At 35.2% G+C, this 15684-nt stretch overlaps 1 protein-coding gene across 2 annotated transcripts in view; it reads left to right on the forward strand.

The window, feature by feature from the left end:
- The first annotated feature begins 7331 nt into the window (after nucleotides 1-7331).
- LOC144449988 (calpain-1 catalytic subunit-like) overlaps nucleotides 7332-15684 on the forward strand; it is a 50662-nt gene continuing 42309 nt past the window's right edge. For both annotated transcript variants that reach the window (XM_078140557.1, XM_078140563.1), the window contains exons 1-2: nucleotides 7332-7395; nucleotides 7835-8038. In XM_078140557.1, coding sequence (XP_077996683.1) covers nucleotides 7871-8038 — 168 coding nt within the window. In that variant the 5' untranslated portion in view covers nucleotides 7332-7395; nucleotides 7835-7870. The remainder of the gene's footprint in view (nucleotides 7396-7834; nucleotides 8039-15684) is intronic.

Genomic DNA, 15684 nt, shown 5'->3' on the forward strand with positions numbered 1-15684 from the left:
AACTGACAGTATTTTTGCCTTTATTTTTGTTAAATTTCAAATCTGATTGTTTTCCTCACACAGACAATTTTTCCCGATATGGTGGAAAGACGTCTGGTAAAGTTTCCATGGGGATAGATGATGTAAGTCAAGTACTATAATTTTGATTTTGATAACCTGTCGAAAGTGATTCAACTTACTAGTAACAAGTTTATAGAAGTGAAAATACATAAGTCTTGTCGTCGTCGACTTTCAAAACATTTCTATCGTTTCGATGAAAGTTACCAACACCAGGGAAAATCTAAGTGATGAAATGATTTCATTGGTGTTTTGCTTTGAAAGATATTTTGCACAGTACTTGTTTTGCTAGATCAGTGATTCAAATTTTCACTCGCCGATCAGAGCTTTAAAGCTGCTGACCAAGTGTTTATGAGATCTAGACAACCAACAAACAAAACACATTTTTTTGTAATCACTACAACTGTTATTTGCACTACAGGAAATTTTCCAGTGTCTTGTGCCACACTTTGATTCACATACAGCCACACAAGCACTGGAACAAATTACCCTATTATCATTTACCCAATATCATTTCCAGTGCAATGCAATGTAATGCAATGGAGAGCACAGCATGGGCATCAAACCTGGGCAATAATCTTCCATATCACGCCCCAGCACACTTTGCCCAAATATGGCAAGTGGCTCACTCATCAATATCTGTTCACTCAGTGATTTGGCTTTGTTAATTTCATCACTGTTTTTACAGTTTTGCAAATAAAATAACTTATCACTGCCAATTTATGTGATTATGTGCTTCAAATGATGTTTCCATGCCTTTGATATATGCTAAAACCTATACACACCGACGAATGACATGGATATGGAGTTTATGGACCTCCTAAAGTCAGGGCCCTTCCATCGTACAACCTTGGTCTTCGAAACCCATATCCAGGCAGTAAAGATTATTATGCCACAATGTCACTAACACTACATTGAATTTAGTCATCATCTTGAATTAATTATTCCACTCTGACCTTCTTTATCCACAGTTCATCCAAGTGACAATGTATTCATAAGATGGTCACAGAAGAAAAGAAAGCTGAATCAGAAATCTGAATATGCTGCACAATCGTGTGATGATAATCAGAACAGCTAATCAGTAGCAGTAGGAAGGAATAATATATCATTTTTCTGACAAAGGAAATGAAAGTTAGATAAAACAATGTGCAAATAAATTTAATTCTAGATTTGATGTGGAAAATTTTGGTATAGGAGTTATTAGATTTTCTGAAAAATAATTTCTGAAAAAGGATTTCAAATATTTCTGTAAAGAAGGGAATACAGCCATCAGAGATTTTATTTCCTGTATATGCTTCTGACTGGACAACAGTTTACCAGAAGCTGGCATTATTTGAAATATTTTTTGATGGTGCCGACAAAGTGCATTAGATCTCCAATGGTTGTATTTATTTTGTAAGTGTTATAATTTGTGACGAAAGTTATTTTGTGTTTATATTTTGGAATGCAGCAACATATAAAATGCATATCTCGTTATATTTATGGACAAGCGTAAAATTGGTGTGCATAGTTTTAGAGTAATCTAATATGTAGTTAGTGACCGTGTAAATTTCTCTCGGTCATCTTGCCCAAATGTTAGTCACACTTAACCCAGCCTCTACCCAGTACAAACTGAACCATCAGCCAGATTTGGTGAAGCAGACACAAAGAAGCTGTGAAAGTATGAAATCAAGAGAGGCTGTGATTAACTTTATCAATTCTGCATTTGAATCAGTTTTATGTTAAGTTGTGTTTAATAATAACTAACGAGCTGACTGCCTAATATTTTTTTGGCGGTAAAATTATATTAAAGGCTTTAAAATTCAAACAAAAACAACCCAAAGAAACCAATATTGACACACCCGTCCCCAGTTGATACATTTAATATTGTTTTATTTATTGGGCCACCAATATTTTATTTTATACGCGTTTACTATACTTTTTTTTAGAGAAAATGTGCTAATTTGAAAAAAAGGGTTATGGGAACAGAAATACTTTGGTATAAAAATAAACAATACAGTTGTAGTGCAATCAGATAGTGTAATAAATGATACAATATATATTTGATATTGGGTTCTTCAATTTCTAATCGGAAAGTGACAATCCTATAATCATGTTCATTTCATGTGTAGTATGTTAATAGAACTGCAAATTAACAAGTGTTTGCCTTTCATTCAATTTGATTATTATTTCACAAAATGAAATATAGATAAAAAAAAGCAAGCTCAGGACCTTGAAGAGATTTACATAGTCGGTTTGAAGTGATAGGTAATATAAACTTTGAACTTGAAACCACCGACACATTGTTTTTGTCTCGACTGTACAATATGGTGCTCCACATAGTTTGCTAACCCGGAGATTAAAAAGCAAATGTTACTATTTTCACTACATCTTTTATGCAAAATAATGTATTTTCTACTATATGAAATGTACAAAAGTATTCACTTGTACCAAAACAGCATATTAATACCATAACCATATGGACATATTCAATAAATTTACATTTATGAATGGACATTTTAAATAAATTTACATCTAACTTACCTGGGTGGTATATTTAGAAACAGACAAAATAGATTTGAAATGAGCAATTGTTTATATTATATCATAGGGCCTTTAGAAATGTACAAATACAGCTTAAGGGTGTGTGTGTGTCATTTATACAATGAATATATAAATTATTTATTGAGAAAGATACAGGTATTCTGTATGTTTTGTTCATTTTTAGACTCAATCTGTATTATACGAGTATGAAATATAACAAGTATATAGAGTGTATTGTTATCTTTTAATTGACCATAATTATCATGTAGACAAAATAATGGTGCTGAAATGGAATGTATTTACAAAAATAGTAACTGCTACATCGGATATCATTCACTCTAATTAGCCATAATAACTCTTACAATCAAAAGTTGCTGTGAGACAGACTGTATGGAGAAACCAATAATGATGTTGGGTACAGTGGCTATGCTGGTTCAACTGTTTTGCTGTGGTTTGAGTGTATTCCATGGTGGCAATGTAGCTGAACCAGAAAAGTACAAACAGACACTTTGGTTTCACAATCTGACCCCATTAATTTAACTGCTGTTCACTTCATGGCAGCAGGCAACCACTTGAAACCATGATAACATCCACACCCACCACATAGAAGTTACAGTAAGTTTAGGAAAGATAAATGTGACATCATTCAGCATCTAACAATATTTATGTCAAAACCAATCATAACTCAGTCTCAGGAATTTTAAAGGACACACCTCACTCCTACACATGCCTTTCAAACTTTACCAAATCACAATAAGTATACATAACACAGCCTCAGGAACTGTGACTTTGAGCACACGCCAACGCTCTTCTCAGACTTCCTTGGTTCACCATAGCAAAGCCTTAGGAACTTTGTGAGGGACACGCCTACCTGCATACATGCCTTTCAGATTTGCTAACTCACAGAAACATTTTAAACAGAGCCTCAGTCAGGAAGTTTGTGAATACAAATATGCTGTGAATGTCTTTTATTGTTTGCATTGTGTCTTATGTACAAGAATTGTCATCTATTAGAGCCTACGAGGTCCTATTGTATTGTAATATAGCTTATAATTAATTGCTGGCGTGGGAACATTATTAAAAAGAAAGAAAGATAGAAAGTTATACATACTACTACTACTACAGTGTCTGTCGTGTGATTGTTCATGTTAAATGGTGTACGTCCGGTTTGGGGAAAAGAAAAAGTAACAAACACTACTGGTGTGTGACTAATGATGGCCAAGTGAACTTGAATCCTAATCTATCTGGAGACGAAATGCGGGTTTGTAAATGTAATTTCAAACTATGAATTCGTATGAATCAACCAACATTTAGAATTACATGTGATTTTGGAATTAGGTTTTCGGATGTTGATTTCAATATTCGTAATTTGAAACTAGAATCGCAAATCAAAATATGAACCTTTTCCCAGTACCGGAATGTTAAAGGGGACACTGGTGTTTTCAAAAGCAGATGGCGATGGGTTGGGGGTGTAGTATTTTGCACTACAGACATATCTCTTCCGACCCATCCCCATATAATTGCTGAACAGAGCTTCCTACAGGTCAGGTAATAGCTGGAAGCAGGTAGATTTGTTATTTTAATCACCCATTGCCTTCGTGTGTCATCCGAAATGCGATGTCATCATCCAAAAACCAACTTTCAAAATCACACGTAATTCTATAATGCTGAATACATAAATTCGAAATCATAGTTTGAAATTACGTCGAAAACTTATCATTTTATCTCTACATTAATTATAGCCTAGAATTTAGGCAACATAGAATTTTGATTCCCCCATCTCCCGAATTCAAAACCCTCATTTGCATAAATTCCAGGCAAGATAGATTAGGATTTCATTTGGTGGTATTACTAATAGCTACGTACCACCAACTACTACAGTGTGGTGTCACAGTGTTTCTTCTTTGACATTTGTGTGGGTGTCAGTTTATAGGCAATCACAAAACTGGTTTTATCTTAGCTGTTTCTTTATGCTTCAGGGACCCATAAAAGTCATTTTCACCAATTGCACAGTCAACCCCTGTATTACTATTAGTCTAAAATAAGGTTATAGCAAAATTGGTAACAGACTTTCCATACATTATAGTTCCGCTACAACTTTTACACCCTAAAATTAAGATTATGTATAACTTTGATGGAGGTTTGATGTATATTATCGACATCATTCTGTTCGTTTTCTCATATTATGATACTGTAATTGATTTTATCTCAAAAACGACCCCACTGCAGTTTATGCCGCAAAATTGTAATCTGACTCACTGTGTCAGGAAAATATTCGCTCTTGAAGTGCTATCGAGCACTGCTTGTAAACGCGAAAGAAGAGACTTCGCGGTGAGTGAACTTGCGCCATCACAGAAGCAAGTTTAATTTTATTACCCCTTTCATATATACTTGGCTAAATAAGGCAATATTATCGATATTATCCACATTTTATTGTATTCTGGTAGAAACATTCTGATACATATCTCGGGAAACAAGTGCCTGTGGGGGGGGGGGGCATCACCTACCTCAAAGTGTATGAGTCCATAGCTATAAATAAAAAAAAAAGCTACCTCGCACGGTGTTACTTTCATCCATGGTTATTGTCCAGATTGATGTCTCCTTGTTACACCTGGCGGGAACGTTTGGTGTAAATAAGCTGGTACATCATGTGTTCTATAAAATATATAAATAACGTTCACATACGGGCCCAAACTGATCCATAAAATTTAACTACATCAGATCTCTTGCTGTAGTCTGGTGTAATTTATAGTTACTTTGTTATCATAACAAGATCGCATTGCCTCATCGAGGTTAGGCAACACACTGTTTATTTTTACCTTGCAATGTTTTTTTGAAATTTATAAAGTTAGTAGCTTTTTTAAAAACAATGTATACACAGAAAAATGGACGACTCAAGAAAAAAAGACGATAACAGAGTCTGGGAAATGGAAAACTGGTTACATCTCAATAGAATATATCAAATGTAGAGATGTTAATAAAAAAAATAACATGTCAGTTAGAGGTCAAACTATTACAAGCTTCTTGATATAGTAACTTATGGCCTGAAAGATTCTGTAGACGCTCTCATTGCTGATTTGTATGTATCAATATCTATTGAATAATTGTACTAGAATATCCTTGTACTGTACCTTGTTACTTCGACTCCGTGTTATTGAGATGCCCGGCATCGCAGTAACACGTCAACAAATGATTAGCCCAATGTCACGTGAGTCGATGATGACCCACAGTACAATTTTAATATAATTATGTACATACAAAACAGTTTCAGCGATGCGATGGCCCGATGACTGTGAGAGAGTCTAAGAGATCCCGGCGTTCCTTCCACATATAACGAATGCGCTCTCTCGTTAGGCAGCGGCTGAAACTTTCATATTGAATTTGGTGAAAGAGAATTTTTTTTTTTAGATATTTCGAAACATTGTGCAAAATTCCCAAAAAAAAACTTTATCTTGCAACATGCCCTGATCTGCCGTGGAAACCGTGGTATCAGATAATGGTATTATAACTTTTACTAGTCTTAAGATAAAATGGAACAACATACAAGTAGGGGAAAAAATTGGGATTTTGCTCGAGGAGATGTCGGGTCTTCATTGGGCAATGTACAATCTTTTACTGTATGAAGATGAGTACATGTCAATGGCACAGAGGAAAATATCACCACTAGCCCTCTCTCTCACCACAATGTTTACTTCCCCATGTTTGTAACAGGTTCAATTCGTCCATGGTCTGATGTCGGCAGTTGTACAATGATATGATATGTGTCATATCATATCATATCATATCATATCATATCATATCATATCACATCATATCACATCATATATCACATCACATCACATCACATCACATCACATCACATCACATCACCATGATCACATCACATCACAGCATATCATATCATATCATATCAATGTACTTACGAAGCTGTGGTCAAAAGGATGGGATTGTGTCATGAAATGCAAACCATCTATGAGCTTTATCATTTTGCCTATAAAAAGTTTTATCATAAAATGGCGAGGTCACATTTGAAAATTGAGAAGGATTGAATTCACGACACAAGCTAGATTTGATGAGATACATGTATATCATGTCACGCTCTCATATAAAGCGATATGTTAAAGTCACAAGACATTCGCTATCCGTAATGTTATATATTGGGGGGGGGGGGAGTTATGGATTCTACGCTGGTAAATAGCCGCCCATACGAAAATGTAACGGCATAATTATATTAAAATTGATAAATTTTTCTAGGACAGCGAAATTCAACTGAAATAAAGAAAGTCCGCTGCATGCACTCGATGTCTGTTATGTTATAATTTTCAATATTACTGACATTTTTTTCTTTATTTTTACACAGATTATGGGTCACGAGTGTACAGTATGTGGTTGAAATGCTAATCTTTGACCATGCGTACGTAGTCATTCATAAAAATCTCGTATACTTCATGTAATTTTAGAGTTGGTCGTGAACATTTGTTTCTTAGGGGGTTCATGGTCACCAAACTATGTTATACTGTTGAATTTTTTGTCATTCGATGTCCTTCGATCACCATAGTGAAATAGTTTTAATTAATGCTAATATTTTTTAAATCTTCAAAACCAAAAATCCTCATGTGTTTACACACATCGTGATTAAACCACGGCAATATTTTATGCTTCTCCCTAGCCCCCCCCCACTTCACAATGGTACGATCCACAAACCCTGGAACAGCCTCGTTTTCAGGTTGTCTCGTTTGCATTTGAATGAACCACTCTCGTCTGATAAACATTTGGCCTGACTCGCACTGTGAGGACGGAAGCACGCGTCTAAAGGTGAGCATGCAGTGCGATATACTTTTGATGAGATAATATGTTTCGTTTTAAATTACTCTGCTTGTTATATAAGGCTAAAATTGCAATAATTGTGGATTTGTCATCCTTATTTTGGCCTCCAATTTGAGATCGAAGAAACACGTAGTTTTACAACCTGTGTTTAAATTTCGTGTGTGGTTTGCCCGGCCCCTTGGTTAGTTTGTTATGTTAAATGGTATTAGACATGTGCAAATATACGTAATTTTGTTGAGTTCGGCACACCCCTTTTGAAGTCCTTTTGACGTGAAGTGTTCAATAATATTGTACAGTCTCATCATTTGTTTGTGCAACCGCATCGTTTACGTAATACGTTTCTCTTTAAAAATCCAAACCGTTAGAACATTTACGCTGCTCCTCATTTTCCCTCACATTTTCCTCGCCATCCTTTTTATCTCCGTAGCCTTTGTGAGCTGTAACGCAACGTCACCTTACAACCATGGGTCCTAAACGGGGAGAGTTTCATAGCGAACAAGATTACGATAAAATCAAGAGAGAATGCTTGGCTAAAGGCATACTTTGGGAAGATCCCGACTTTCCCGCAAATGATCAGTCGCTGTTTTACAGCCAGAAACCTCCACGAGCATTTGAATGGAAACGACCATCTGTAAGTACACTCTAGATCTGAGCTTCTAATCAAATATTGACTTCAAACTTAAACGTGTGACAATAGATGTTCGTCCCAATTTGACAGATGTAAATGGTAACGGTAAATTATGACTGACCCCTATTCATTCACGCCTTGGTCACGGTGGTTTAAGTTACTGTAAGTTTTTTTCCCCAATGTTAAAAACACACATGGTAGTACAGACGATTTTTGTATTTTTGACACGTTTATGATCCGATGTACGTATGCGTACACTAACAGAAAGTTATGTTTTGACCTTTTGCAATGTAGTTCACCAACTCTTCCATACAGTAATAACACTACTAGTATATTACCATGTCTTCCCTACGAAGTATATATGACATATGTAGGTGCCAGTGACATTTTGGAGTACAGGGTGAACTTCAGGACCAAAATTGACAGTTACATAAGTCATTCATTTGATCCATTCTAAATTCCTAGGTGAAGCTGCTAGCATATGTTTTATATTTGTCATGTAGTGTATACTTTAAATGACCATTGGGCAGGAATATGATACTGGTCTGTGAATCTGGTTCACATGGATTTTTCAAATTTAAACATAGATACAGTCACTTTTATATAAAACTTAATTGTTCTATACAGAACATGTATACATGTAGCTAAATGGTAGGGATAGCTTGTGATTTGCGCAATTTCATAATATCCCTGTGGAAATGGAACAAATTCCGGATCTTTGATGAATGCTTCATGTGTAGGTGTGGGCGTTGTTGCTTCAATGCATTTAACTTTGTGATTGCAATATGCTATAGAGATATAATCAAGTGTGCCCAACCCTATTGTTAAAAGGTAGGACTTAGAAGTTAGATGTCATACTAAAAGGAAATACAGGTCAACATTTTTTGTCCTTGGTGATCGACATAAAGAAAATGTACAGTAATAAACTTGTGCTAGGTCAGTGTGAACAATGAACAGTGCAGCACTTCAGTTTTAGACAATCTAATCTTATTCAACAATAGCTTGCAGAGGCTATATTATAGTGTACTTCTTAAATTGTATTTTCGATTGCACACCTTATTTGGAGGTTACTGGTGAAAATAATTAAATTGAAAGACTAAAGTTTGCATGTTTTGATTGGAGTAACACCACCACCCATGGTTTGAATGATTATGAGTCCAACTCTATATTACAGATTTGTAGTTTCCACAGTCAGTAACTATAGGCATTCTGGATAAATGCCAGCATACCTTTCTCTGGACATGACTTGAAATTCTGACAATGTGTACTAATAGTTTTAAAATCCCTGACATAGTTTTTTTTTCTCCACCACTCCTACTGAGTGTTGTTGAGCGTATAGATCTTGAGGCAAAAATAGCTGTGGTAAAAAGACAGATGGTCTACATCTCTCTAATAATGCTGCAGTCAGAGTAGAGACAGACAGGGGACTGATGAATGGTATGTGATTGAGGCTGAGCTTAGAGCATGGTGGTCGAACTCGCCTGTGAACTATGTGAACTCAAAGTGTCTTGCAATGGAATATGGTTCCAGGCTGGTGGTATGGATGGCATTGTAACATCACACAGTATTATAGTAAACATAGTATGACCTAATAGGGACATTGTCAAAAAGAAAAACTTATCAAGCATGTATAATGCAAATATCAGAATTATGCACTCTCGGGTTTGCGATAATTGTTTAGCATTTAGAACATTTGTGAAGAAAAGATGCACAGTTGTAACGGTATTGCAATCAGTCTAGGAAAATGTAACCATATATTGACAGTTTATGAACAATTCATTCAAAATCTAATTTCTTAAAAAATCCATTTCAGAAATATAATTTAATATTTTTAGCATAAATTTTGTACCTATCGGATACTATGTAACAAATTTAGTTTGTCGACATATCTAATATTAAAGGTAAATGTGAAGAACAGTGACATTTAAAAAAAAAAATTATACAGGAAACCTGATCCTCCACTGGTAGTTTACACAATAAATGCCATTAATTGTTTGAATACAGATCAAATATCTGTGTCAACAAAAGCTTTGAATTAGTGGAAATGTTCTAGCTTTTAATTATATAGCGCTAGAATATGTGCTGCATTCACTCCAACAATATTTCAACACACTGTGATGGCTGCCAACTACTGTTTACTATGATATATTGTTAATAGGCCAGAGTTTCTTGCCAATAATTCTCCAGTAACGTTTGCTATCATCTTCTAATGTACATCCAACTGTGAGAGTGTCAAAAAGGGTAGAATCATTAAAGATGGGTATACTTTCCTTGCAAAGAAATGAAGTACTACTGCTTGTACCAGCAAATTTTGGGTCTGTCATATATATTATTGGTTGTTTATGTATCAGTATTATTATAGAGTGAAATGAAACAATAACCCACAGGGGTGAACAAATCCACTGGTCCTGGGTCCGGTCGGCGGACCACACAAATTTTACCTTGTCTGGTCCGTCGGACCATACTGTTAATGTTAAAAAGTCATCTGAATATACAGATTCATAGGCAAGATTTAATGTTTCACATAAGCGGGACCCGGGACCACTAATTCTTTCAGCAGGACCACTGGATTTTTTAAGGCACTGGTAGAGGGACCACCAGTTCACAAAATGATTTGTTCACCCCTGACCCAGTTTCTTTGTTTGTCATTTGTCACACACTGTTTGTCATTGAACGGTTAGTAGCTCCAACATGTTGGCACTGCCCGAAGGGGGCTATTAGTATACATTGGGGTTCCATCCATGCGTCCATCAGTCCATGTGACTTGTGTGTGCGTTCATCCTCATATCTCTGGCATGTATCAACTGATTTCAACCAAACCTGGCACAAAGGTAACATGCTATTCGAGACATGTGCATGTCACTTTGTATTGCGAGCAAGCAAATATGGCTGAATGGTGGCCATATTTGTTGCATGCACCAACCGATTTCAGATAAACCTGGCACAAAGGTTATATGCATGTCACTTTGTTTTGCGACTAAATCAGATAGCAGCCATATTTATTGGTAAATAAGATGTAATACGTGGTGACGCCATTCAAGTGTCTACACCCATATTATCAAATATGAGCTTTTAAGCCATTGACCTTTGACCTTGAATGTCTTCTTCAAGGCCAAATTAGGGTTATCCTCATTGCTTTTTGAATCAAACATTTCAAGTAGTATAATTTATCTTAATCGTGACTTTGGTTTTACTGTGAGGCATACACAAGTCATTTATTTAATTTCATGACCTTAACAAGTCTTTTATTTAATTTCATGACCTTGACCTTTATAGCAAAATGATGGCTATATTTGTGATAAGAAAGCATATGAGTATTTTGCCTGTTATCTCCAAAGTTTGATATATATGGACACCATTCAAGTATCTACCCTTACTTTATGAATGATGAACTTTCTAACGAGACCATGACCTTTGACCCTGGAAAACATTTTCAAGGTGAAATAACCGAAATTTTCTTTCTATGTTAATTCAAGAAGTTAATACACCAAGACCCAATTTAAATGTCTATACGCAAAGGTCAGCTTTCTTTTTTATACCTTGATCTTTGACTTTGACCCCATATTCAAGGTCAAACAAGCAAATTGTAAATAAATTATGAAGTTTTATCAAATTTGCACAATAAGTGCCATAAAACAGACAAGTTGGGGGTGGGGGCTATGTCTTCAATTTGAGGGCTTGTTTAAATTATATACACAATATGATATATTTATATGACAGTCCCCAGTATGGACATCTGTGCTTGAGTGTCATATGTTTAAAAGTGGCCGATGAGGAGGATAGATTACATCTCGACCTGAATGCCCAAACACCCCTATTGTGACTATCAAATATTTTCCGTATTTGTCAAGTGGAAGTTTACATGTCAAAAAATATATATTGATTTAATTTGTAATTATAATTTGTGTGTAGATGGAATGCTAAAATATGAGTATTTTGCAAATTGCAATTTTTGATGAAGTACTTTTATTAACTATTTCCCTCGTATTGCCCATCAGGGGTTATTGACACATTAAAAGCTTCACCTTCCCAGCAAATATCCCAGAACATTCCGAGTTGAAACAATGGCATGATTCCATATGTATACTGAGGCATGAGTGGAATAATAGATGGAATGTAGTGAACCTGACTGCTGTACTTTTTAAGGCAATATATGATGCCATATATGGAATGCTGTCCAGGGTTGAGACAGTATTATATAACATGCTGGTATAGTAGGACCAGTAATATTTGCAAAGTTCTGATGCAAAACTATTGAATCCTGCAGTTAATATGTTTATAATGTAAAGAGTATCATCAGCCTATATTATTTTTTTTTGCCTGAAAGTAAAAATACACCAGTTTCCATATGTTTTTGACATAACCCTCTTCTGCATTCTTAGCATGCCTATTGTATGAAGTGGACGTCTGTATTACATGGCTATGCAGGTCAGGTCAAGTGCTGCAGATATAACCAAATAATTGCAAGTTTTGACGGTTGTATTTCTGGAGTTCATTACAGTACATGTATATTTATAGCCTGATGGTTTGAAAAGGTTGAAATAGGTTCTATTATAAAGTATGTCTGCAAGTTGCTCAAATCAACCAGCCTAAGATCAAGAATTATAAGTTTCACTGAGAGATTGTGTATCAAAGTTTTGAAGAGTGAAATTTAGAACTTTTCGTTTAGTTTTGCAGACATAGGGTCAAGTGCAATTGAATTTCTGATCTGTTGTTCATCATACAGTGTGCGGTGTACCAGCAATTGAGGTGCTCGTGACGTATCATTTGCATGAGAATTGTGATTTACCACCCTGTCCTCGTCATAGTCTTGACAATAGCAATGCACTACAGGGATAGTTCTGCTATAAATAGTCTCACTAAAAATGTGGGTACAAGTAATGTACGCTAGTCCATTGAGTTGTAGTACATGCATGTACATGTATTTGTCAGTTGCAAGTTACCAAGCTGAATGAGTGCCTAAGGGCAATGAAAGACAGAGATTGTCTGCAATATACAATAGCTGAACTATTGGAAATCTGTACACAAGGTCATGTGCTTTGTGGCACAAGTGTGTTTGACAATGTACTTCTAAACATCCCATCACAATTTGAGGCAAGGCAAATACCCATTACCATGCTAAGTGTAGGCTATAGCCTCTAGATTATTCTAAGTGCTGCTGTCTCATTTGTTTATGCGGCAGCCCATAAATTCTTTCACTGCAGTAGTTGTCCCGTATTTGTAGTTGAAACTCTAGTAGGCTGTGAATGTTAAAACTATAAAACTTGAAAATTTGTACTCACAGAGTCAAAAAAATTTGAATCCAAAATTTTCGCTGATATCTCGTCAGCATTGTCAGGAGCACAGGTACTTGAATCAATGTGTAGAAAAAAAAAAGTATTGTATATACATAAGACGTCTTATTATATACAATACTTTTTTTTCTCTACACATTGATTCGAGTACCTGTGGTCAGGAGTGTACTGCAATGGGTTAGTGTCGAAATATGGTAGAATATTCACTTTTCCTCCTTATTGTCTGGGACCATTTCGAGACACAGATCCCACTTCTTATCTTGTTTGTGAGGTGAAGTTTGCCACCAAGTTACGTGAATCTATTTATGACGACTGCACATATTAAACTTATATTCACTCTGATATTGAACTTGGCAATTGTACTCAGAAATCAGTCTTTTCACCATTTTATAGTTAAACAGCTTAGTATATCATCTAATTTTGTGATTATACAAAATTTCAAATTGAACTCTCTGAGATTTACTATCTGGTACTTTGATAAAGCCAGAATATGACTAACAAGTTGGGAACTGTTGCCGTGTAGCACACCGATTCTAAAAATGTAATCGATATTGTAGTAAACAGAGTGACTGTATCAAATGTCTGTGAGAAACGAAATATGTTGTGAAAAGTGAACCATGACTTGCGCTAAGGTTGTAAACAGGATGTCCTCACATAGAATGTGATTTTTACAAGTGAAACTTAACCTGGGTGTGTGTACCGGGGTGTGTACAAGAGTATTGCGTGCTGTTATGCATTGAACATTTGACCTATGGTATTGTCAATATGTCAGTTTCTGTGAACATAACAATATGACAGCAATTGTGTCATAGACACACTCACAAACTCTTATATTATGTACAACCTGCTCACAGGCACGTGTTGCCCCAAGATATGTATCAGAATATATGTTGCTGTCGGAACACAATAAAATATCAATACATGTACTAATGTTGACGTCTTTGGCCAATTATAAACGGAAAGGGCTAAAATAACACATGGGTTTCTATGATCGCGTAAGTCTACACATCGCGAAATATATATATACAGTGTGTGGACTTTTGTGAACATAGAAACTCGTGTTATTTTATCCCTTTCATATATAATTGGTCAAATACATCAATATTATTGATGTATTCTGATTTAAACATATTCTGATATATCTCGGGTAAACAAGTGCCTGTGGACTTGTTGTATTACGTAAACGACAACAGTGACTGAATCAGTTGATTGTTAGTCCTGTTCAGTCTAAAGGTGTATTGGGTATATTTACTCTATAACTCTGTACCTTGGAATGTATTATTTACATATGTATACTCAGTTACTAATTATGTTAATTCATTGTAGTTGGTAATCTTATTTTAAGTTGAATGTACATGAAAACAAAGAGAGGTTATGTTCAAAGTAACAAATTTTTTGTAAATAAGATTGATTTGAGGAAAATTGAAAGTCAATAATAGTGAATATCAGACTAAATTAAATAATCTGGTAGTCTGGAAGAAATTGGTACTTTCCTGTTTCACAATAAATAGATAAAACAATGAGTATGGAGTCAGGTGATTAAACAATACCTTTGTTTATCAGCTTCTGTCATGGATAATAATAGACTATAGGTCAACATTTTGTGCCCTTTCTTTGTTTTCAAACTTCCCCTGAAAAGCTTTCCACATCATTCTACTGTAATTTGACAGGAGTTATTGTCAGGTCAGCTACATAATGACAGAATTGAAACTCAGTTATATTGTGATTGTGAAGAATAATGTACTATGAATAGCACTATGATGCAACCTGTTCATTGTACAAAATAATGTACATGTGAAGACCAGCAGACATATAGATTGTGGCACTAACCGAAGTATGCTAAAAACTACATGCATACTGAATATACTAACCTATAGAGACTGGCTATCTGACTTGACACACTGGCATGACAGTATACTAATGACATTTTCAAGCCACGTAGGAATCCATACACACATAGATATATTACAATTACAGTATTCAACAACAAAAATAAACTAGCCAAGTTCCTGTAGGTGGTGTGTACTGTGATATTAAATAAATATATACATAAAGTATTAGTTTATCATAAGTTATGATCTCAACCAGCATTTCCATGCAAAGTGATTACTGTATTAAATTCATGCTTATAAATTATTATTATCTGCCTTCCTAACCACACCTATTTTAAATTCCACATACTACCTTATAATTTCTAGGTCTGTTTTACAGAGAAAGAAAGATAAACATCTCTGTGTTTTAAGAATTCATTAAAACTCTATTCATGCATCAATAAGAATTCAACTCATAATTGATTATATTTATCTGTGTAGAGAATGTGACAGTAGTTATGTATGTTTATAGCAGGAAAGCAAA

Source organism: Glandiceps talaboti, chromosome 2 (genome assembly GCF_964340395.1).
Source record: "Glandiceps talaboti chromosome 2, keGlaTala1.1, whole genome shotgun sequence".
NCBI classification, from domain to species: domain Eukaryota; kingdom Metazoa; phylum Hemichordata; class Enteropneusta; family Spengelidae; genus Glandiceps; species Glandiceps talaboti.